Source organism: Python bivittatus, unplaced genomic scaffold (assembly GCF_059951505.1).
Source record: "Python bivittatus isolate LINGU-HERP-01145 unplaced genomic scaffold, Pbiv_v1 ctg000960_np1212, whole genome shotgun sequence".
NCBI lineage: Eukaryota > Metazoa > Chordata > Lepidosauria > Squamata > Pythonidae > Python > Python bivittatus.
The window spans coordinates 16,329,826-16,353,780 of record NW_028277124.1 but is presented as its reverse complement, the minus strand read 5'-3'; the positions used below and the strand labels follow the sequence as shown (position 1 = coordinate 16,353,780).

General features: G+C 42.6%; 2 protein-coding genes across 12 annotated transcripts in view; both read right to left on the bottom strand.

The window, feature by feature from the left end:
- STIM2 (stromal interaction molecule 2) overlaps positions 1-3,034 on the bottom strand; it is a 78,695-nt gene extending 75,661 nt beyond the window's left edge. Inside the window, exon 1 of the mRNA XM_088131437.1 lies at positions 2,695-3,034. Coding sequence (XP_087987563.1) covers positions 2,695-2,950 — 256 coding nt within the window. The 5' untranslated portion in view covers positions 2,951-3,034. The remainder of the gene's footprint in view (positions 1-2,694) is intronic.
- Positions 3,035-19,102: 16,068 nt separating this feature from the next.
- TBC1D19 (TBC1 domain family member 19) overlaps positions 19,103-23,955 on the bottom strand; it is a 90,830-nt gene continuing 85,977 nt past the window's right edge. For 3 of the 11 annotated variants that reach the window (XM_088131422.1, XM_088131421.1, XM_088131420.1), the window contains 2 exons: positions 21,889-21,917; positions 19,123-21,053 (listed from right to left, as the gene is read on the bottom strand). In XM_088131422.1, coding sequence (XP_087987548.1) covers positions 20,903-21,053; positions 21,889-21,917 — 180 coding nt within the window. In that variant the 3' untranslated portion in view covers positions 19,123-20,902. Of the gene's footprint in view, positions 21,918-23,955 lie in introns of all 11 variants that reach the window. The other 8 variants (XM_025165838.2, XM_007426859.4, XM_088131415.1 and 5 more) reach the window with 7 other exon arrangements.

Genomic DNA, 23,955 nt, shown 5'->3' with positions numbered 1-23,955 from the left:
AGGTCCAAATGGAACACACCCAGGAGTTGTAAAGAAATGCAAATATGAAATTAGTGATCTTTTAATAAATATATGTGGCATGTCTTTAAGATCAGTTGTTGTACCAGAGGGCTGGAAAGCAGCCAATGTAACATCTTTTTTTTTTAAGGGATCAAGGGAGGATCCAGGAAATTGCTGGCTTCTTATCTTAATGTTCACTCCGCTAAATTGGTAAAAAGCAGTATAGAACAAAGTGTCAGCATAAACTTATACAAAAACCAACTCCTGCAAAAGTTAAGTTCTGACTCAGAGTTCTCTGACAGTGTGGACAAGAGCTTGTGGACAGGGTGATCCTATCAACTGTGTTTATGTGGCCTTTAAAAGCTTTTAATAAATACCTCCTAGAAAACTTATCAATCATGGAACAAGAAGAAAATTCTCTTCTTACTTGGTAACTGATAAAAGAAGAAAAACCAATTAAGAATAAATGGATAGTTCTTGCAATGGGTGGAATTGTTTAGTAATGGATCAACACATTAATTTGTTCACACATGATCTGCAGCTAGGCAAAGATAACCAAAAAACACACACAACAGAACAGAAAATAGTTCTACAAGGATCTCTCTGATGTGGGAGAACGAACATGTAAACAAATACAAGTGATGTATTTTGGGTAAAAATAATATCACTTCTTATGCACGGTGATGTGATCTGAGCAAACAGTGGTTGATCAAGGAAAAGGATTTTAAAGTGATGATAGATCAGGGTATATACATGCCTAGCTACCACATCTCAAAAATATAAAGTTGGATTAAGGACAGAAACTGAAAGCAAAATTATCAAAGCTAAACAAAACACATATTGTGGTGCTTCAGACAAATTTAATCTAGTATAGATTTTACTGACAATAATCTACTTCATCAGATTGTCCTCCAAAAAAGCTTATGCTATGTCTTTAAAGTACAGCACCGTAAATCTACTAATTTTGCTGCAACAGTCTATTGGGAAGACTTACAAAATTTAAGCCTTTTTCTCTTAGAAGAAAAAAGACGTATGCGCTAAAATGGGTCTAGCCTACCAGATACTCTTTTATTCAGATTTATACCTTCTGATCGACTTACATGCTTAAAAATTAAAAGTATTAATCTCTTTCTTTCTTGGACTGTCACCCACATTCACTATCAGCTTATACTAGTTCCTAGTCAGCTTCCAATCTAGAATTCGCTTCTAACACTGGATGTTGTAGGAATCTCTTTAGCACAACCTCTATATTTTGAAGAAACCAAACAACAACAAAAAAGCCTTGAGGCTTTTTTTTAATATGAAATGTTTTATATGTCTTCATCTTACATATGGCAACAGCAGGTGGCAGCACTTAACCTACCTTGGCTGGTCTCAGAAAAAAACCAAACCTGGTTAGTACCTGGATGGAAGACCACCAGGAAGCACCAGGTCTGTAGGCTTGACAAGCTGGTTCCACACACACCCACACACCCACAAGAAGGCATTTCAAAATAGCTTTCCTGTGGTTGCCAAGAAAACAACCTAGATGGATCCCAGGAGTCAAGCTTAGCTCATGGGAGGCTGTGCCTCCCTTCCCTCTGAAAAAATTCCTCAAGTCGGTTGTGGCCATAGCCCGGGGCTCGAACTTCATCTCCACCATCCTGGCAAATTTTCTATAAAAACAAGCTGCATTCCATCTTCTCACTGGCAACACAAAAATGGTAAATCTATTTCCTGGGGTTGAATTCCACAGCCTTCCAGGGAGCCTTCCTGTTGATAATACATTATGAACCCTTCACAGGACTGTTTATTTCATTCCAACTTATTCTGCTCTCTAAGGATGCCAAGCTGTGTGTGTTGCCTTCTGTAGAGCACAACCGCTGCTGGAGGCCCCCACAACTGCTCCCAACCATCAAAGGTGCTGCAGGTGACCATGTTCGCCACCTCTCCTCTCCCCCCCCCCCCATGCATTCCTGTCCAGGAACATCTTCTGAAGATGCTCCTCGCAGGAACCTCTTTGGGTTCAGGAGAGGAGAAGGTTTGGCGGGGAAGCCAAGTTGCGCATTGCCGCTGGCTGCCGGGCTGGCGATGCTGCTGCTGCTGAGCCCCCACTGCGCAGGGTCCCCGAAAAAGGAGGAGTAAAACCCGGGCCAGGGCCTTAATTGCCATCTTTGGCCAGAAAAAGGCTAAGCCGGGGGGGGGGGGGGAGAAGCAGCATCGCTAGAGGAAAAGAGCTGCTCGTCTGAAGAAAAGAAGAGGAAGAATCGACGAGGCGTCCTGCAGACCCCGTTTGCATAGGAGCCTCGATTTAAACGTGGAAACCCGGAACAGGCATTACCAGCCACGCAAAGGATCTTCCAGACGACACCAAGGGATAACCCCCCCTTTTTTGGAGGTTCCACGCACCATTCGCGTCCCCTTCCGTCCCTCCTGCCTGCCTGCCTGCCTGCCTGCCGGGCCACCCACCCCCAACCCGCACAGACACGCACACACGTGTCCAGCCATCCCTCGGCGAACAGGGACCACCACGGACTCCAGCCTTTCCCACGTTACTCGGCGCCCCCCGCCCGTCTCGCTGATCCGCATCCCCGCCTCCCCCGTCCGGGCCCCGCTCCCCGCGCATGACGTGGCAGCCGGCGCGGGCGCCTCCCCGCGTCCGCCGACGGGTGCACACGTCGCCACGACACGTGTCCGCCGACCCCGGTCGCTTACCGGTCCCCAGCGGCCGCCTCTCCGCGGAAGCCTTCGCCGCGCCGCCTCCGCCGCCCCTCTTGTCTCCCGCGGGCGACGGGCAGCGTCCGGTCGGCGAGGCGGGGACGGGCAGGGCGGCATCCGCCTGAGGCGGCGGTGGCGGCGGCGGGAGCAGCAGCAGCAGCAGGACCAGCAGCAGGACCAGCAGCGGCGGCCAGAGGAGCTTCCGGGGCCGCTCGCCACCGGCCGCGGGCGCCGGGACACCGCTGGGGCGCATCGGGGCGGCGGAGCCGGCAGCCTCCAGCTCCGCAATGGGCGCCCTCCCGGCGGAGCCCGCGAGCGCGCGCCGCGTCTGCGCCCCGCCCCCCGCTCGCCCCGCCCCGCCCCGCCCCCGGCGGATGCGGCGGTTGCCGCTCGCGCCGCGACCGGGCAGTGCGCAGGCGCCGGCCGCCTCCAGGCGCGGCGCGGCCCGGCCCGGCCAGGCCCGCCCCTCAGGCATGCGCAGCCGGCGACGGCGACGGCGCCTCCCACGCTGCCCGCAGTTCCCCCCGCCCGCCTGCGGCTTGCGGAGCCTCGGAGGCGGCTGGCCGCGCAGGAAAAGCGGCTTCCGCTCTGCCCCCGCCCCTCTTGCCTCTGGGCAGGGTGCGGGGGGGGGTTACGCTGCCAAGCCCTCCTCGGGCAAAGGGTGGCTTTTTGCGTGGCGCCTGGAGGGGGGGCGCCCCGGCCCTTCCTCGCGCGCGGCTGGCGGTTCCCCGCCGCCTCCTTGGCCGGGCAGGCGGTGCCCACGCTCCCGCGGAGCCAGGGCCGCGATCCGGGCCAGAGGAGAAGCGGAGGCGCTTTGCCACGTGGAAAGCCCCGCTCGGCTCGGCTGGGCTGCGTCCTGCTGACTTTGCACGGGTCCGTCTGCCTCGCCCGCCGGCGGGGACGGCGCGCGCTCCGCTTTTGCTCGCCACCCCCCCGCCCCAAAAGGCCCCCGGAGAACGGGCGGGCCGGCCCCGCCGTGTTGGCCAGGAAGGAGGGAAGGAAGGAAGGAAGGAAGGAAGGAAGCGGTCTCCGCTCCCTGGGACGCTGTTCCGAGCCGTTCCGGGACTGCGGCCAATTCCCACTAAGGGACGCAGGAAACCCCGCTCCTTATCTTCAAGCCACACCCGCCTTGTCTGCCCGGGGGCTTCACCGCCCGCGGCGGCCGGGCATTCCCTCGCGCAGACGAGCCCTTGCTGGAACCGGCCTCCTCGGGAGACGGGCTTCCCTCGGCCGGCCTCCCCTGCGGCCGCTGCCCACCTGCGCCCGATCTGCCCTTCCCGACCGCGCCTGGAGACCCTAAGCGCCACGCGAGGACGGCGCGCCCCCCCGCTGGAGGATAAAGGCTGGCGGGGGGATTTGGGAGCTGAAGTCCGCACACCGTAAACCGGCTCAGGTCGAGAAAGACTCTTTCCAGCTTGGCTCTCGGTCTCTCCAAGTTGGTTACGCCATCCCCAAAGTGCAGACGGAGCGCTGTGGAGTCCCTGCGGGTCTCTGAGCTTGGTTCTTCTCCTTTTGCCAAGCCCAGAGAACCCCAAGGACGCCACAGTTCAACCCTGAGCTACACATATTCGCCTCTGTGGAGACGGAAAGCCCTTGGAAGTACAGGCCGCCCACACGGTTTCCCCGAGGAATCTAGGGTCTGCCCTTGCTCCTTTGAGACGGAGACCCGCAGCAGCCGTGGAAGGGGAGAAGAAGGTGCTATCTGTGTCCCAGAAAGAAGATGAGGGCTTACGTCTCTTCAGGGCTTGGAAGCCCAAGGAAGATGGACGTAACTGATATCCAGATGTTTGCGCAGTACCTTCAAGAGCTATGATTATTCAGCGGCCATTTTTCCTGCCTGTGACTTCCTAAAAGGATATCTCTGGGGTACATGGAACAGGAGCAGGTCAGCAACACCTGTGGCCCAGAATATGATGCCAACATCTGTTTATTTATTGAATCAATATATGTAGCTGCCCATGTCCACGAGCGGTCTATCCATGAAGTCCGAAGAGGTCAGGCTCAACTCCAACCTTTGCCTTTGCAGTGTGAAAAGCTCTTATTTATTTATTTATTTATTTGCAGGTCACGTTTATACAGCCACCCATCTCACTCAAAGCGACTCTGGGCAGCGTACGACAGTTAAATCACAAATGGATAAAAACAATCATTAATGTTTTGCTTTAATACTAACTTTTTATCTTTTTATATGCCTGCTTTTATTCACTTGTTATTTTATTCATTGTACGCTGCCCAGCCGCTTTGTGTGACATGGGCAGCTATATAAATGTGATAAATAAATAAATAAATAAATAAATAAATAAATAAATAAAATTTCTATGTATAGAAATACTTTTAAAAAACCAAAGATTTTGCACTTTCAAATGAGCCCAAATAACGGGGGGACGGGGGCGGGTTCTTCCACCCACATCCTGATTCCAGTTGAAAGTTTTGTAATGTTAAGAAAGGGTGGATCAATATCTGAGAAATGCCAACAAGACAGCCCCAAAGGCTGGAGACAGAACAATGGTGCACAGAAAGGACAGTAGCAAAAAATGTATGTCCTTTTCCTTCTAGCTATAATAACACACATATTATCAAGGAACTGAAACAGAACTGGTTACTGAGAACGGAGGCATTATCTTCCATTTTTTTTAGCTTAGCAAAGAGGTTTAGAAAAGTTGGCAAGATGCTGACTGGAAAAGCATTCCGTATTCTACTCAGACTTGTAAATAGAGATTATTCCACTTTCCCTTCATACCACTGAAAATGTGTAACTAACCCAAAATGGAGGATCAAACAGATGGTTAAGAAAGAGTAATTGCCTACATGCATATTTATTTAACATCCTCTTTCACAGCAAAGATTTGTTCCCTGAACAGTTTATATCAACATTCCCACCAAGATGCAATTAGAGAAGGGAACTCAGGGCTAAGAAAGATGAAAAAGCTCCAATGCAAGGATACCGTTTGTTTATCTTTACTCAGTTTCACAAGATGTGGAAAGTACAGGTAGTCCCCAGTTTAAGAACGAGCTCCATTCCCAAAGGTCTGTCCTTAAGTCAAATTTGTATGTAAGCCAGAACAGTATTATTGTATAACGCTGTATAATTAGTATTGTGTAATGAACTCAACCCATTGTGTATTTAACTCGAATTTTGCTACAATAGCCTCCGTTCTTAACTATGGGTCATCCTTAAACCAGGCATCCTTAACCCGGGGACTATCTGTATTGTAGAGGGAAGGAGGTATAAGAAAAACACAACACAAAAATACAAGCAACAGGGGTGTTGGGACAATCAACCATCTTCTGTGGAGCCTGGAGGCTTCCTTCTTAAGCCTGGGCAATTGATGAGATCATTCAAGTTCCCGGTATTATGACTACTATTTAGATGCATATCTTGATTTTCCTCTATCTTATATGAGTATCTCCCTTTATCCTCATAACAGCAAGTAAACTAGGTTGGATGGGAGGGGCTGAGCTAAATGGTTGACAGTGCACTTGAACATGAGTTTCCTGCTCCCATCTTTTAGCCACTGTGTCACAATCAGAAGCTAGCTAATGTCAGCCTGTGGGCGCTGGGTTCCACTGACATCAAGAACTTCAACGAATAGATTAGAGAATATAAATCTAGCATTCAAAGGCACATGTTATGAGCTGTTCTGCTCCCATTTTCTAACACCAACTTCAGGCACATACTGTGGATGACCCTAAGCAAGGCACAGTTTCCTTCTCCCATTCAATCATATGCCCAAATCTACTTCATTTCTTAAGGTATAGGCAATCTTGGAATGGTCTGAGCCAGGTGGAAACCAGTTCCCTTTCCCTGGTTTTTCACATTAACCAACTAGATGAAGTTAGGTTAGCAGGTTGGCTGGTGTGGGTCTTCCGGGCTGTGTGGCCGTGGTCTTTTGTTTCCTAACGTTTCGCCAGCACCTGTGACTGGCATCTTCAGAGTCAGGAGTACAGACAGGAGCAGTTCTCTCTGTGCAAGTTGGCTTGTCTGGAAAAGGCTACCAGACTCCATTTTGACTTTTTATTAGAATGTCTAGATCAGGGTTTCTCAACCTTAGCAACTTTAAGACATGTGGATTTCAACTCCCAGAATTCCCCAGCATGGCTAGATCAATGGTGAAAATACCGTTAAAGAAAATTGCTCATTGCCTTATACAGTAATACCTCGGTTCATGAACGCTTCTGTTCACGAACAATTCGGTTCACAAACAGCAGCGTTCGCAAAATTTTGCTTCCATTCGCGAACTCCGCATCAGGTGACAAACACAACCCATGGCCACCTTCCCTGCTCTGACACGTCGTCATGGCTTCCTCTAGGCGAGATCGCAGTTGCAGACAGACACTTTCTGTGAAGCTTTTTGGTGTCGCCTCAAGCAAGGTTAGTGTTCTCTCTCTTCATACTGTACTGTACTGTACTTTGTTTCATATTTTTGTGGTTTAAAAAAAAATACATATGGTTCAGAACGGATTAACCGTATTTACATTGAACCTTATGGGAAAATTTGATTCGGTTGGCAACCAAAATCGGTTGGTGACCAAATTCATAGGGGTCAGAACGGATTAACCTTATTTACAATGAACTTTATGGGGAAATTTGATTCGGTTAGTGACCAATTCGGTTCGCGACCAGAATCGTGGAACGAATTAAGTTCATGAACCGAGGTACCACTGTAGATGATTGATCATCTACTTTAAACATCTCATCCTTTGAGCAAAGAGAAACCATGTTCCTAAATCCCATTGGAATCTTGATCATCTGTATGACCTATTCCAAATAAATTGGCCACTCAAGCATTTCTGTAATCCAAGTTGTTGTTTTTTAACATCTCTTTGGAGCAAATGCTGAGATGACCCGAAGCTTTTCATAATCCATGTGCAGTGTTAATTCCTGAACACCTGCTCCAGCTTTCCTGCTTCTGTTTTTCCACAGTCATCATCCTTTGTATTACAAATTGCTGCTGGCAATTCTTAGGACTCGACATCAGACAAGCTGATGAAAGGCCTAAAAGGGTTAGTGGTGGAGTCCGAAAAGAGGGGAATCCCCCCAAATCAAAAAATACACTAAACTGGAAGCTCACTTGTTCACCCATTGCAGCTAGAGCCCTACATGTTGAGAAGTAAAAGACGAGACACAGTCTGAACACAAAGGGTTGTGTTTCTAATGCCACCTAGCAAACGAAAAGGTACAGTATTAAAGCAGGTTTGGAAAACGTAATGTATATTCTTAGTCATTAATTCCTCTTCAGCCTGGAGGCATCCAGAGGACACCCAGCCCCAGCTGTTTTCTGATCCTATGCCTTTATTACTCGTTCTGGCTAGCTTATGAGGCTAATTCAGCTGTGAGTTGCTGTTCAACCCAGCTGCATCACTCTTCCTGCCTGAAGGTAGCATCACCCCAAAATTTTTGCCGTAAACTTAAGAAGCACCCATAGCTTAACTGGGTGGCAAAAGTAATTGGGAACCAGTGTGGTTCCTTCAAGGAAAGCAGGTGTTCCCTGCTTGCACTGGTTGTTTGCTGGCTGGGGAATTCTGGGAGTTGAAGTCCACACATCTTAAAGTTGCCAAACTTGAGAAACACTGGTCTAATTGGTCATTAGAGGCCACTCATTCAAGACAAAGCCATTCACTGCTCCTCCTGAGACAAGTTAAGACATCATTTATGTCATGAAATTGAGCCAGGAATGATTCTTGTTTCCAGAGGCTGCACACACCATTGAGTCTACTAATGCGCTGAGTTGGGCACAGAGGATGAATAAAGGACCTAATGCATACATTTCTTTTTCCAAAGATCACTCCAGAACCTCAGAGGGCTCGAACTCCAGCAGATTTAAGCTCTAGACTCCCCCCCCCCCACCTTTTCTGAGAGTGCAGAAGGCAGATTTCTGCCAGTTTCCCAACGCAGAGAACTCTTTTATATAAATATTAATATTAAACATCTTCCTGAAACATAGATTGATGGCCAGTGTTTGGGAACTTTGTGTCTCAATCCTTTAGGAGATGTCTTCGGCTCTTAAGGTCCAAAAATAGAAAGCGTCACCCAGATTCAAAGGTGCTTCATGCAATATCCTAAAACACAGAAAGTGGGATCTGTGCATCACTCCATGTACACCTAGAAATACTCTCTCCTTCATTAATCGCTCGGAGCTAAGTTCTGTTGTTGAAAGCAGGATCTCTGCAACTCCTGGCAACCTCTGAATGAGAAGACTTGAGGCCAAATTACAAATTGCGTGAGTTCAGAAGAACAGGTTCTGCAACAAATACTGGAGGCTAGCAAAGTGGCCGGCAAGCAGCACCTTTAATCCTTCCTTTGTCTTCTCTTTATGCTCCAAAGGCTAGTTCTTCCCCTAGCGCAGAATATATATTGTTTGTTAATTTGAGCACTTGGTTCTCTGCAAGCGTGTGCATGTACTATTGCTTCTGTCCTTTTTCTCATTTTTTTACACTTGCTTATATTAGTAATTATTCTAGGAATTAAGACTGTGGCCGCTCCGGCATCTAATTTCTGCTTTTGTCCTGTGACTTTTGAATGCTGACAGCTATTTCTTCATTACTGGTGGCGGGGGGGGGGGGGGAGGACAAATCAAACTAGCAATTTTGACAAAGGTTTCCAATGGAATTTTAAATAATAATATTAAATTCAATCGAAGGAACAGTCAGCAAGTTTTTGTTTTAAATACTTGGCTTAGCGAGTACTGGAGACACAGAGCACATTTGCCCAAAGATGTGGCATATTTTCACCTACTTCCCACATTGTGAGTTAACAACAGGATGTAATATTCAGGCTGCAAATGCACTCCAGCCATGTGCATTCAAATCCTCTCTTAGTCATGGAAGCCAGCCAAGTCAATTTGGGCATTTTCCCCCAGAACAACCCAGCTGGGAGGGTTATTGTTGCAGGGGGAGGAGGAGGAGGAAGGAACATTATGTACACCCCCCCCCCTTGACTTGTACAAAATAAAGGAGAGGGGAATAAAAATCCAATAAATAAACTGAATGGTACATTGAAAATTGTACTGTAGCATCTTTTGTATAATAAGTTGAGATGTTTGTATGTCATAAACAGATGTATATATTCATGAGATTCTCCCTTGTTCTTCGTACTTTTAATGAATATTAGTACTCGCCATACAATGTACATGAGAGTCTTTTTAAAAAGGCATAGGAACAAAGTGAGAAGTACAAATCTCAGCCTTATCTGAGATTAGGATTACAATTCCCCAAACTGTAATGATCCTTATGATCTAGTATACAGAGGATTTTTGAGGTACTCTCAATGCCTTCCCTATTGGGATAAAATTCACTTACATGCATCCACAAAATATAAATGTTTAGCCCACACAGAGCTGCATCCCATGGACACAAATGGTATAAAATTATTGTTGCAAGTTTGCCTCTTCTGTTTTATACCTTCCTAAGCCTCCTCATTGCGGAGTAAGATATCAGAATGCATATCGTTTAAAGTGACTTTGTGTTATGCTGCTAAGGAACACGTTCTAAGCATCTTGAATTAAAAATAAATACATAATGTCTCTGATGCTGAATGCTGAGGCTAAGGAAAAAATCCCACTGTAATGTGAAAATAAAATGCAGGAAAAAATTGCATTTCCTGGGAAGGACACTGCAAGACCAGTTTTTCCTCTGGCTAACTTTCGCTTTAATATCAATGAACTAGAAATCAATATTTCAATGCATGTGTACAATTTGAATCCTTCAGTACATCTGAGTAAACATGGAGGTGTTGCTAAGGGCAAAGAGCGAAGCTTTATAGTGAACAAAAGCTTGTCAAATGTGTCAACAGTCACATCTGAAACCATTGGAAGGATTGCGTGCCTTCGTGCATCTCCTGACTTTCTGAGTCTTTCCTCAATTGTGATTTAGAGCGCCCTCATGCTCTTATTTTGATCATCTAATGAATTACCGGCATAATGATCAATTATCCCACCTGTCATTGCTGTATGCCAACAAAACATGTCCTCACAGGTTTGTGTGTTTATATTTGGTAGGTGCTGAATGGCTAGTTCATGATGTAGCCTTCCTTACTTGGATATTGACTCTTTCCTCCTAACATCGTCACTCTGGAATCTACATGGCAATCAAGGTGTTGCAAGATTGACTGTCGTGGGTGGTTTCTACTATTATGCAATTCCATAATTGCATACCTTCCTTCACACATGCAGACAACTTCCAAAAATAGTAACTGCACACTAAAAAACCATGTTCTTCCCTCACCCCATTTGGTAGAACACTTGTGTTCTCCCACTACTGTACTGGCCATCACAACACAATTTAGCTAGCTTCACTTTAACCTAGCTGGCTTATTGTATGATCCCAGCACTGGTGTTGTTCATGATTTATTAGGCCATGTGAACCCATACATGACATATTCAGGCTGCTGTTGCCTCTTGGGGCTCCACAAAGCCAGGACTACTTTGCCACTGCTTTGATTTTGCAACTGCTCCCTTGCCTATCAGTAAAATTGGTCGATAGGCCAGAAACAGGGAAGAAGCATGCTATCGTCTCAAGAAGGGGAAACAAGTAGGCAATCAACAGCAAGACCACTGTAGATTCCTACAGTCCTAAAGGAGCAGGGAAATGATCCATGTATTTAAATTAATTGCCAATAAAACCAGGTGCAAGATGACTGAGTCCAGATGACACCAATCCTGTTGTCTTGGATACTGTAACTGCTCAGATATTAGTGGAATGTCCTAACATCCTGGAAATCTAAAGTTCAGAAAAAATATAAGGAAACAACAACACAACTTAATTCACCCAAGGGATGTTGCTTATATCATTTCAAGGACTATCTACTGAATTGAGAAAGATACCTCCAACCCACATCTCCCCATAGGCCAGAGAGACAAATCAAGCAGTGAAAGATCCAATACTTTGCAGTATACAGAACTGCAAGATAAGGCTGCTTAGATCAAGGTTGTTGGACCAGCAACTCCAGAAGCATCACTTCTTTGAATCTTTTATCCTCCTTACCATTAGTGGCCTTAAAAGCAGAGACAGCAAGCAAGGGGTTTCTTCCCCTTTGGTTCGTCTCTATCTCTGCTTTCCATTGGTTGGAAAATTTGAACTCTTAGGCTTTCCACCTCTATCAGACTTCCCTTCTTTTCTTCTGCTTTTCCTCCCATGAGGACAGAAAGCAGGGAAAGCGTCAGGTTTTCATCAGAGCACCTTCCTGAATAAACTCTGGCCATGAAGCCTGTGGTTTTGCCTGCACACATATGCTCTGCTAAAGATGGACCTGACCAGGATTGCCTCCATTTTTTTCCCCTAGAAGCAAAAGGTATCCTACAGTAAGGCTGAGGTTGCCAGACCACTCCAGTGATGCTGTATCTCACGAGTAAAAAAAAGGGTATTTGTCAAAAGAAGGAAACCAACACGCTACTAAGAAACAAGGCAACTGCATTTCATCGTGCAAATGACCAGCTTTGGCAAGAATGGTCTAGATGAATCTTCAAGTTTATCATGAAAAGTATATTTTTGCTGGAAGAGCCATAATTTTACCACAGGAAATTCTGAGATTGACATCATCTGGATTCAGTCGTCTTTCATCTGGTTTTACTGGCCAATAATCCAAAAACATAGGGGTGAGGAAGGGAATAGCCTTCCTCTTCTGTTCCTTTAGGATTGTGAATTTAGAGGGGACATGCTGATCAGTCTTTGGGGGGAGGGGTTCTTAATAAATGGTTGGAGCCTATGAGCCCCCAGCACACAATATCCTGTTATGCAGAGTTGATTCCCCCAGAATGAAATGTTTGTGATATGAATACAAAACACTGATTGACGCCAAACAACAAGTTTTGCACCGTGCCTTTGTTTTAGGGTTGTTTTTTTTTTGTTTTTTTTTGCAGGCAATAATCAAGAATAGCTATGTCCTAATTCCAGTAAAGTTACAAAGTCCTTACATTGTGTGATCAGTGGAATTACTAGACACTGCTTTGGATTTTTTCCCCCCATTTTAGCATTAACGCTTTCCATCCCGCAGTCTTTTTTAAAATGCTGGGGTAATGAAGATTTTGTTTCACCGACAATACATTTTAATTGCTTTATTTGGCCTCACCCCTAAAATTACCTCTCCCAGCGTCAAACAATTAATATCTGCCTTTTAGGAAATAACTGCATATTTTTTTGTATCTGTATTTTATTCAAACGTTTAATTGATTCAAAGAGGTTACTTGTATGCTTTTATTCCTTACTATTTCTGTTTCTGTCAGGATTGCAAAACTCCCTACGTTCCATCATGAGAGTTTAAAACAAGAGTTATTTCCTGTGGCCTTGGATACTGTATCTGCTCAAATATTAATGGAATGTCCTAACATCACAGAAATCCAGAGTTTTAGAAGAAAATATGGAGACAATCCAATCCACTTCACCCAAGCAAGCTATAAAATAAGGGGGAACTTGGTGGTTTTGCAAACATCACCAGACTGCTACTTCTACAGTTCTCAGCTGGACTCATCAGCTTTTAGATGGTCATTCCTTCTCCATCTTTGCTTTAAAAGATACCCTATAAGTGCTTTTAGATACGGACTGAAAAACATGTCATCTGAATTATAGCAGGTTCATGCCATTAAAAAATGGAACAGTTGTGCTCTTTCTCTGCTAACCACTTCTCCTTATGATACCTTTCAGGCTCCTCTCATTAAATTTTGATTATTATAAATTAACTTGACCCACTAAAAGAGGGACAGACTATTTGTTCCTTGAATTCTAATGAGATATTAAGGAGGAGGAGGAGGAGGAGGAGGAGGAGACGAGGAAGAATCCCAAGTATGTTTATTTATTAGCGATTTACTCTTTTGTATCACCAATAAAAGTGAATATGTGTACCTCAGGGTTGAACTGTGGAATCCTTGGGGTTCTCTGAGCTTGGTTGTTTTCTTGCAAACGTTTCATTACCTGGCTAGGTAACATCTTCACCTAGCCAGATAACAAAATGTTTGCAAGAAAACAACCAAGCTCAGAGAACCCCAAGGACTCCACTCTTTTGTATATCCAACTGCAAGTATTGAACCCATCCTTTTCCCCCCAAATCCCTATGGTGTTTAGTTTAAATTTGGAATAAATATAGGGGGATCTTCATTATGTTTAGGAAATCAAGGACCCAAAATTCATTCTAAAGATTCCCACCGCAATTGCTTCCTCTTTTTACACAAGCAACACCCCATCCTGAGCTAGCTACTGCTTTCCATCACTAGTGTGTAGGTGAGGGTAAATGCTTATGGCTATAAAAGTTGTTTAACGTTGAGGGTAACAATGTATAAATTGACACTGACCAAGCTGTCACCTAAGAAACACTGTAGTAATCAGTAGGCTAATTAGATAAACAAAACTGCAAAAATAAGCACCGACCTTTTGTTACTTTCCTCTAAAGAGACAGAACTTCCAGTATAGGGAAAAAATGCAATGTATTATTCTCTGTAACACTGTCGGGTTACAATTATTTGGATTACCGATAGGAGCAGTTCATCCTGCTCAAAGGCTCAACCATTATGAATCAAGGAGCATTTCTCTAGTAGTTCCTCTGATTAAGAAGTTTCTAGGCCTTATGCGGTCATTACCTTCACATTTTGTAGACCAGATGACAACAGCCAGATATTTGGACTCATGCACAGGCGCAATGCTTCAGTACTGCCAAGCACAGACTCTTGAAGACATTTTCATGGATTGCTATCAAATGAGTCATTAAACATCTGATCAAGTGAGCTGAAGGACACAGACCCAACATGACACTTGAGCTCAAACTACAATTCACAATATCTCCAAAATTAAACTGTGCACCATGAACCAAGTGAAGTTCAACATTTCTTTGGCCAGTGTATTTCCAATGAGAATGAGAATGAGAATGAGAATGGGCGGGGTGTGTGTGTGTGTGTCTGCATATGTGTAATTTCCCCCTGCAATCAAAACAATCCTTGGGCTTTGGGATAATAGCGTTGTGACAACTTACATAGGCCTATATGTACTGCGTATATGACTCCAACTTAAATTACATCCAGGCAAAGTCCTGAATTAGCATACCCCATTTTAGTATATAATAGAAGAATGTCTCAGAATTGTTGAGATGGTCATATTAAGGCTAGGAAAACACTGGAGGGATAAAAGGATAATATGAATAACAAAAACAAAGTTCAATAGACAAGAACACAGAGAGATGTCAAGCCCTGTATAAAGTATCAACAATCTGTGATGTAAGGTCTGTCCTTAACACTACGCTTCCAATTCCAGTTCATGGACCAGAAGAATAAACCAATCAAACGCAAGAGGGGCTACAGGAATTCAGCATGAGGTCTTTGTCAGCAGATACCAGCCTATGGGATGGGCAAAATAAATAAAGAACCGCCTCAGAATGTAGTGAAAAAAATGGGACAGTAAAACATAACAAGGTAGTAAGAATTCATAATAACTCCCAACAATCCACCTAACAATGAGGACAGAGCCTGATATCTTCCTAGGAAATCAACCAATGATAGAAAAGCCCTTGTTTTCAAGTGTAAATGTGCATAAAAAGAAAAAACCACAAGCATGTGGAAGGTGACTAACAAGAAGAGGAACCTGCCTTTGAGGGAGTTGGGTAACAGAAGGTCCACCACCTTTTTCCTCAAAAGGCTGTCTTGGGTGCATGTTGCATATGTGCATTTGTCTATCAACATTTTATTGATTTTTTAACAGTAAGTGTGAACAAGGAACATCCATGTGGCATTTCTGTGAAGAAATTTTTCATATTAAGCAATTTTCTATCTGATAACAATTAACAGACTTGCATCCTACTGGTTTGGCCCAATACTTTCAAAAAATCTCATAGCACAGACTTGATCAACCGGCTTTCTTTGTGGAATAAAATCAGTTGTATGCTTCTTCTCTGGGTTTATCTCAATTTGAATCATGAAATTTGTAGCCATCCATGTACAATTGCTATGTATTCTCTGTTCAGATGTATCCAGGAAGTCACCTGTGCATTTAAGAAAGACATTGGAACAAGGAACATGGGTGGATGGTTGGATAGATGGATGGATGGATATAATATACAGTTAAAGATATAGAAGAGTATTTGGGCCAGGATGTTAGATGTCCCCATTTCAGAAAGTCTTTGACAGCCTGGAATGTATGTTTTGCTTTTATTATTGTTATTGTTTATTATTGTTTTTAATTTTATTAAACCACCTGGGCACGTTGGGCAGCCATATAATTGAATAAACAAATAAATTACAGTGGTACCTCGGGTTACGAACTTAATCCGTTCCATGACTCTGATCGCACCTCGAATTGGTCTGACTGTGGAAATGTGGGCTAGGACTCAGAGTGATACCTCAGTAATATTAGAAAGAATTATGCAGAACCATCTCAACAGACCATGTTGCTGACCTGAGTGAAGATTCATAAATGTCCTGGATGCACGGGGGGGGGGGAGGGGGCGGGGGGGAAGAATCACTGATGCTTAAATTCAACAGCAGTTCCAGACTTTGGATCAAACAGGGTAATAGCCCTAGATTTTATTCAGGATGAAACTGAATTGGGAATCTATCATCACATTCTGGGAGTTCTGACTACACGATTGGATTAAAACTGAATAAACAATGCAAAAGCCCAATGATAGAAGATAAGCAACTATCTCTACACAAAAAAGAAAGGGTAATAAATTAGCTGATTGGCCCTAACTGATCCCTAAGGGAAATTAGGAAAATAGTATACTAAAATCTATCTTTTCTTTTCAGAGCTGCGAATCAGACAATTCATCAAGAACACAGACTGAGCAGCCAGGCACATCATTCTATCATCTATTTTAAAATCCTCTATGCTGTCATTCAGAAGTTTTCCTTCTTCATGGTTTTGTGAAACTACTCTCATTAATCTGGTCAGTGAAGGAAGAAATGGAGACGCTCTCTTTTAATATCTGTTCATGAAATAAAGGAAGCAAGCATCCAACATTACTGTTCACTCAGACTCCCTTTTTAAGTATCAGCAGGACCCCCGTGAATGCTTACTGTAACATACAGTGGCAAAAATATATAAAACTTCAGAAAATCCAAAAGAGGGTGAATATTTGGGAATCTCCCCAAGCCCCCAAATTCTCTTAAATTCGGTGAAAATGTATTTTAATGAGAAGTTCTACATATCTACCATATTCTATTGTTTTCACTAGCATTTGCCTTCTCATCCTAAATGTTCTTTGATGTTGTCTTTGGTTCTGGCTGCACACAGTAATTCGGAGCAAAAAGCGTGATCTACGAGACCGAAATCTTTCGAGTCGGCATTCCACCGGCCCTCTTTGTATACACATCTAGTAAGGGGAGAACATTTCAAGAGCATCTAGGAGTCTGGAGCTATGGAAGCTCCATTTAATGATAAGCAAGTTCTATATATACTACTTTATCATTTTGGTCTATATGAATAACTTGGCTAACCATCACACACCAATTGCACAGTGAAACGCAAACAAAACTGTAGGAATCATAGCAAGTGTTTATGAGGATCGTTTCTCAAATTCTTTTCCGAGGAACCACAGCCCCCAGTGGACAAATTAATTTAATGGACAGTGGCAGACATCCAGAAAACAGCATGGCTAGCTCAGATAGCCAGCGGGGCTTCTGACTACAGCCCTTTCCTTCAAGCAGAATCAATCTCTTCCTTTCCGCACCCACATGGAAAGGCAAATTACAATGAGAAACTATTTGCAGTATCCAGTTTCTTTCTGGGTGTGCCAACCGCCAGTTCTTATCCCCTCTCTACAAAGTCTGTTCCAATAGCCTCCTGAGTTACCACCCTTCCAATGTTTTGAGTCTTTTTTCCCCCTAATTATGACTTTCAGACACAGCTCATGACTACAATATTATTCTATTGCCACAGTCCTTTTTTACAGCATTGTAGATGAAAGCCTTTTTTTTTCTTTTGCAGCTGCAGTTGTACTACTCTGCCTAACTATTAACCATACAGCAATCCTAACCTTCGTAGATTTGGTCCCTCTACTGACAGAAGGATGCAAGATAACTGGCACAGGACCTTTGCCAGACTGAATCAAGCTCCTACTGGCATCATGGACACCTCCATGCCACTTCCATGGCAGCAGCACTGAAGCCACGGTCTTAATCCAAGGTGTTTTCCAACTTTCCCAGTCCAGCCTGCATCCCTAAAATCCCTGCTCCATCCAAGACCAGACCCCACAGTGCTTAGCTTCTAATCCCCAAATAAGCTAGGTACTGCTACAACCTGCAGAATTTCATGTCGGTAGCTTTTTCCCCGGCAAGCATCATCTTGCACCATCCTTTTTTAGACAAATGATCTGACAGCTGCACTGCACGCCCACGCCTGAACGGGGGCCAGGGGATCATTCAATTCCTATCGTCGAGATTTGTCAAAGTGTACATCCATGACAATTAATCACACTGTCCCATCATCTGAAGCAGTGGGATAATTCGGAGCTTGTATGGGAATAAGTATGCAGCTTTGGCAAATGTAAGATTCAAGCAACCATTTCTTTTTTTTTGTTGCTACAGTGGTTTGGTACCTTTCAGAGGAGATCGGTAAACTGTTTTTTCCACTTGAGTATGTATTCCCCAGACTGTGACTTTCTCCAGTAGCACTTGGTAAAGAGGAATCAAATAAAAATGCACCCTTCCTGCCTGGTTAAAAAACAAGAAGATAATTCTCATCTCTTTACAGTGAGACATGATGTCAGGTGAGCTTTCAAAAAGAACGCCACAGAGAGCATTACGATAACAACAAAGGCAAAGGAGAAGCCATTTCTCAAAAAAGTGCCCGCTGAGGCTTCAAAAGTGACCCTACCCTAAAATATTGTTAAGACTAACAACAATTAGACATACAAAGATCTCACTGAACAAATGCCTGCAATCTTTGGATCACATACATTTGTCATAATGATATTCATATATGGAATAAAATAACATTGCCTGTAGGTTTGTTTTCATACCCTAGTTTGCTTTGAGGATTGAAAGATAATATATTCTTGATAGGTGGGAAGATTAAAACCTCATTACTTTATATTTAAGTGTAAGCTACTCAGTGCAATATGTGCAACCCAATCATTAAGCCATAATGTAACTATCTGGTTTTATCTTAGCGTGTTGCGTGAAACACATTTTGATTTATAAATCAAGATTTATATGGCTCGGTATTTGCTGTCAAGCCAGCCAATTCTAGTTTATTCAATAACCCATGGATAAACAGATTGCTTAGTTTGTGAACACAGTTAAGAAGACCGTCACATTAAGAATTCTAATGCATGGTGTAAACTTTGAAATAAACTAACAGTGGCAGCTCAGATGCCCTAATTGGGTTGGTTTGTAAGAGTCACCGCATTCAGCGCTGAATAAAGACTCTGTGAGACGCAGGCTCGTACGAAAGCAATTTACTCAGGTGTAATGCATGTGTTACCAACAAGCCAGGGTTGGCTTGGCACAAGTTACATAGCATTTTATAGCTTCCCTGTTTCCGGGGTTCGCAAGTCCCACCTGCTGACCACTCCTGACCGCCTTTGCCCATCCTTGCTTTGCCCCTCGCCCCCGACTCTCCCCGCCCCAGGCCGATGGCAGGTTCAGCCAGGGTCCTTTGTTTTCTGCTCCTTTACTTGTGTGGCAGGTCCCGTGAGGTTGACTCACGATTCCTCTTGATGGGCAAAGTGTTTCGTCTTCATTGTTGGCTGCGGCTGGGGGAAGTCCCGTTTGTTGCAAAGTAATTGATTCCTGCCGCGGGCTGATTGCCGCCACCTGTCGGCAGTTCACTTGCGTTTTGCAGCTTCCTCTTTCGGTTGCCTGCGCCTGAGGCACGGAAACTGCCTAGGCGTGTTTGAAATCAGCTAGGCGGAATGGCGGCTAGCTTGGAAGCCGTGTGCCGTGTCAGGCTGAACCTGACATGGTTCATGTATGCATATTCATTATGGAATGACTTTCCCTTGTGAAGTAGCCCTCACAGATAAAACCTTAGTATGAACTTGGAAGTAAACCTTTCCTAGGGAGCTGAATCACAGTCAACCTTGAAACATCAAATACATCAGGAAGCAGTGAAGTGATATGGCTGGCGCATATGATAGACTGATAAGACAGCAAACTTCATTTATTTCCTTTGTTCTGTCAAAGATTTCCACCTGGAGCAGTCTCAGTATGATACTGAATATGGGAAGGAGTGGGGAAGCCATTCAGGTAGAGAACTTCTCTTGACTGCCTTATTTTTTTGACTGACTATACTCTATGAATTCAAGTTTATTTCACTACAAAAGGATAGTTGTTTTGCTTCCCAACCATAAGGTTCTTTATGGAAGGGTTGTAGAGGAATTATAGGTAATCATTTAACAGATTTATAGCCAACAGATTCATGATGAATGTTTACATTTTTATTTTAAGTAACAGGAAGAATTAAGCTCCAGTATAAATGCAAATGAAGCTCCTTAACCAAAAAAAAAAAAAAAGCCATCTTTACTACAATAAATAAAGTATGTTAAATTATCCAGTTTGACCTTTAGATATAACATACATTCAGAAAATAGCTACATGCAAGACCAGTTGGGTCACCATTATCTTCCATGCCCTGGAAAAATAAACAAACAAACAAATAATAAAAATTCGGATTTGAAACAATTTTTAAAATCCTTTCTGACATCAACCAAATCTCCAAGAATGCTACATATGTGTGTATGGAACCAACTGGATCATCTACACAATCTGTCACTGCAAGTCTGTATAAACAGTGTCTTTTAGGGGCCCTATCAAGAATTGCAACTAAATACTATTTAACTTAAATAGGGTTTAATAGTATTTAATTTAAAAATTTTAAAAATGATTTGAATAATATATATGATAGAACAAGACATGCTGAAGGTGATTTTCCTTTCATCTTTAAAGCACTTGGAACTGCTTTAATTCAATGAACCCAAGGACACAAACTAGCTGAAACATGTAAATCAATTATACATCTTTACCGTGAGGAATGTCTTGATATCCAGTCTTGGTTGACAGCTGTATGTGGTTAAATTAGAATAATCTAAGAATCGATTCAGCTTTTAGGGAGGCTTACTAGAATCCCCGGAGAAAAGGGAAAAACGACTCATCGCCAGTGAAAGACGATCTATCCAAAGAGCAGCACGACTCCTGTCACTCAGGAATACGAGCTTGAACACAGCGAACTGATACACAGGATCTTGGACCAAGAGAGCGAGGAAACTGGCCGAGGCAGCACATTCAGCTCCTCAAGGCGTGCTGGGGGTGAGGGAAGGGGGAGGTTTTGATGTCATCTGCAGGCAACTGTTTTGGCTCCTGCATAGACAGGCTTCAACAGATTCTGGAAAAAGCTGGTGCCCGGACAAATGTGTCTTTTCATAGCAGAATCGGAGAAAATCTATGAGAAAGTATGAGGATACCCAGATAAGGACCAAAGAACATAAACTGCTTTTAGAGAATGGAAGATACGTGATATGGCATTTTCCCAGCTCTCTTTAATGTAATTTCATTTCCAAAAATAAAATAGGTTTTGCTGATTTTTAAGCTTACAAAAAAATATATAAAACCTCTTGATCCTTGATCTTTATTTATGTATTTTACTTATAAAATACATAATGCCTTTATCACGTTGTCTGGAATTCTCTGAAAATGCATGAGCCTCTAGTTTGACTAAAACAAACAGCTTAGTTCACTAAAAATAATATGGAAGGTAGGAGAGGGAAGTATTGCTACAATTTTTCATAGTAATTAGATTTTTAAAAGTTAAATATTTTAAATACTTTTCTTCAAGTATTGCAGGATGAACTATAAGAAATATTATTTGATTGGATGACATTATAATTACTGAAAAAAATCCTTTCCACCTTTATGGCAGAAAGGCAGCACTGAGATTTAGAGTTAATGGGTTTTCTCCCCTTCTTCCTGCACTTAATACTGCATGCATTAAAGGAAACTTTTTTTTTTTATTTGCATTACATCCAGGTATTGCAGTTTGACTAAAATACAACAGCAAGCAGCAGTGATAAAGTGATATGCAACAGCCTTTGGAGGGGCTTCCAGGTAAGAACTGCATATTTAGTTCTTTGCAAAAACATAATTATTAAATCTTTAGTTGGGTGAAAGTGTTGCATAGCTTATTATTAGCATCTGTTGAAATCTAGCAGTGCAGCCCTGTGTCTGTGGAAAGTATCAAGAGCCAGTGGCGAAGAGAAAAATCTGAAGAAGAGGCATAACTTTCAGAGTCGAAAGATCAGCAAGGACAGCCTGGAATGAAAAGGGAAATCATAATATTTCACAAAAGTTTGTTTTTTTAATTTAAAGTAAGGCTAGTGAATAACTTCTTCATTTACAATGCACATATTCATTTATTGCTTTGTTTTTTATTTAAAGGCATTTCATTTTGATCAAGGTTAAACTCTCAGCTTTACTGAAAAAGAGGTTGTAAGCATAGTGATCAAGTAAACTGAATTTTTATTTTAGGATTTAGACCTCGTTCAAATAAATGTGGTATCACCGATGCATAAGGGAGTCTAAAATTTCACCTTGTATCTAAAAATAATTGTGCGTTAAGAATCCTTATTCTGCTTGTGTTAGCTTATAAGTCTTACAAGTCTGTGATTTTAATGATGCTTCAACCCACGTCCTTTCATTTTAAGAGTAACATTTTTATTACAATGACTTTTTTTAAAAAATAAAAAATCTTACTTCAAAATAATACTTTACCCCATACTACCAACTTAAGAGAATGCTGTTAAGCTGAAGAAAATGTTCACAGAGCCAGAGAAACCTACAGATAATTCTTGGGAGAGTTTATAGAGATGTGAAAATGGCTAAACTAGGAAAATTAAGCTATGCACTGTGAAGCTTTAAAGGTACATGGAGTTAGAAACAAAAGGAGATGCCAACAATCATAATATTTAATATTATGAAAATATAAAAAGTGTTCTGTTCTTTTCAAGGCAACAAAGGTATGAAAACTCTCTCTGGCTTGACTTAGCATCAGTCCCATTTTTGCCTCCCCATTCTCTGATTTTAGGAAGCAAAGGTCTTTCACATGTGGCATCACTTTCCAAGGCAGTGCTGACCATTCCTGGGAATAAAGATTTCTTCTTGATTATGACTTCATTTCCTTTGGAAATGAACAAGATCTGCATGATCATACTTTTTACAAGAACCAGAAAAGGCCCCCCTCCCCTTCTCTCCGCAAATATCTAGACGAACTGCACTGGAATGGGAAAGTCTATTCACGGACCGCACAATGTTAAATGCTTAACAAATGTAATTGTTGATTAATTGTATTAATGTAACGAGCAACCTGAGGGCTTTAGTCAGGAAAAGGGGTGGTAAAAGCCAAATGGATCGACATATTTATAAGCACCTTTCAAAATAAGGAGAGCTAAGATCTTCAGTCCTCTTCCTTCATCAGACATTTAAAAATAAATCTCATCAAAACACACAACACTGATCTTACCTTTTTAAAAATATGTATTACTAATAAATCCCCAATAAAGCAAGAAATTAATTTAATTTATTCAATGTAGGCACCACCCAACTCCATACTGACTCTGGGCAATGTACAATAAAAGAACAGAAAATACAATACAATAATCATACAAAGAAATAAGAAAGAAATAAAAAACAACAAAGCTAGCCATAACTAGCTAGAGGGGTATACATTTTGTTTGTTCCAAAGATGATGATGATGATGATGATGATGATGATGATGATGATGATGATGATTTGATCCCATATATATCTATATCTATATTCATTCAAATGGATGTGCCATCTGAAGATCTGGAGTTAGTATAATGACTGAACTTTAGATATTTAGACAGATATCATTAGACAAACCAGTTAAAAAAGAAGAACAGGAAGATAAGGAAATGTTATTGTTATATATATATATATTTAAAAAAGGAGAATCTGGATCCATGGCAAAGAGAATGTGGGGCAAAAATCCTACCCTGCAATGCAGTGTAATTTCTACACTGACAAGGTCTGGCAGTGACCGATCAGGAAAGATAATGTAAGTGTTGCGATCATCTGAGATACCAAGAACTTTAGGAAATGTCTTTCTGTTACTCTGGGAGATGCTGAATGCAGCTTGATGGCCTTCAAGTGATATGTTTGGGGTGATGGAAATTGAAGTCCAACTTCATGGAGGGCAACCAGTTGAGAAGGCCTCCAAGATAGCTTCTTCATAAATTCTGTCTATTGAACACGCTGGGTAGGGAGAGGCATAAGATCCTAGAGTATAGATACTGGGGGTTATTTTGAGACAAACTGAATGCATAGTAAA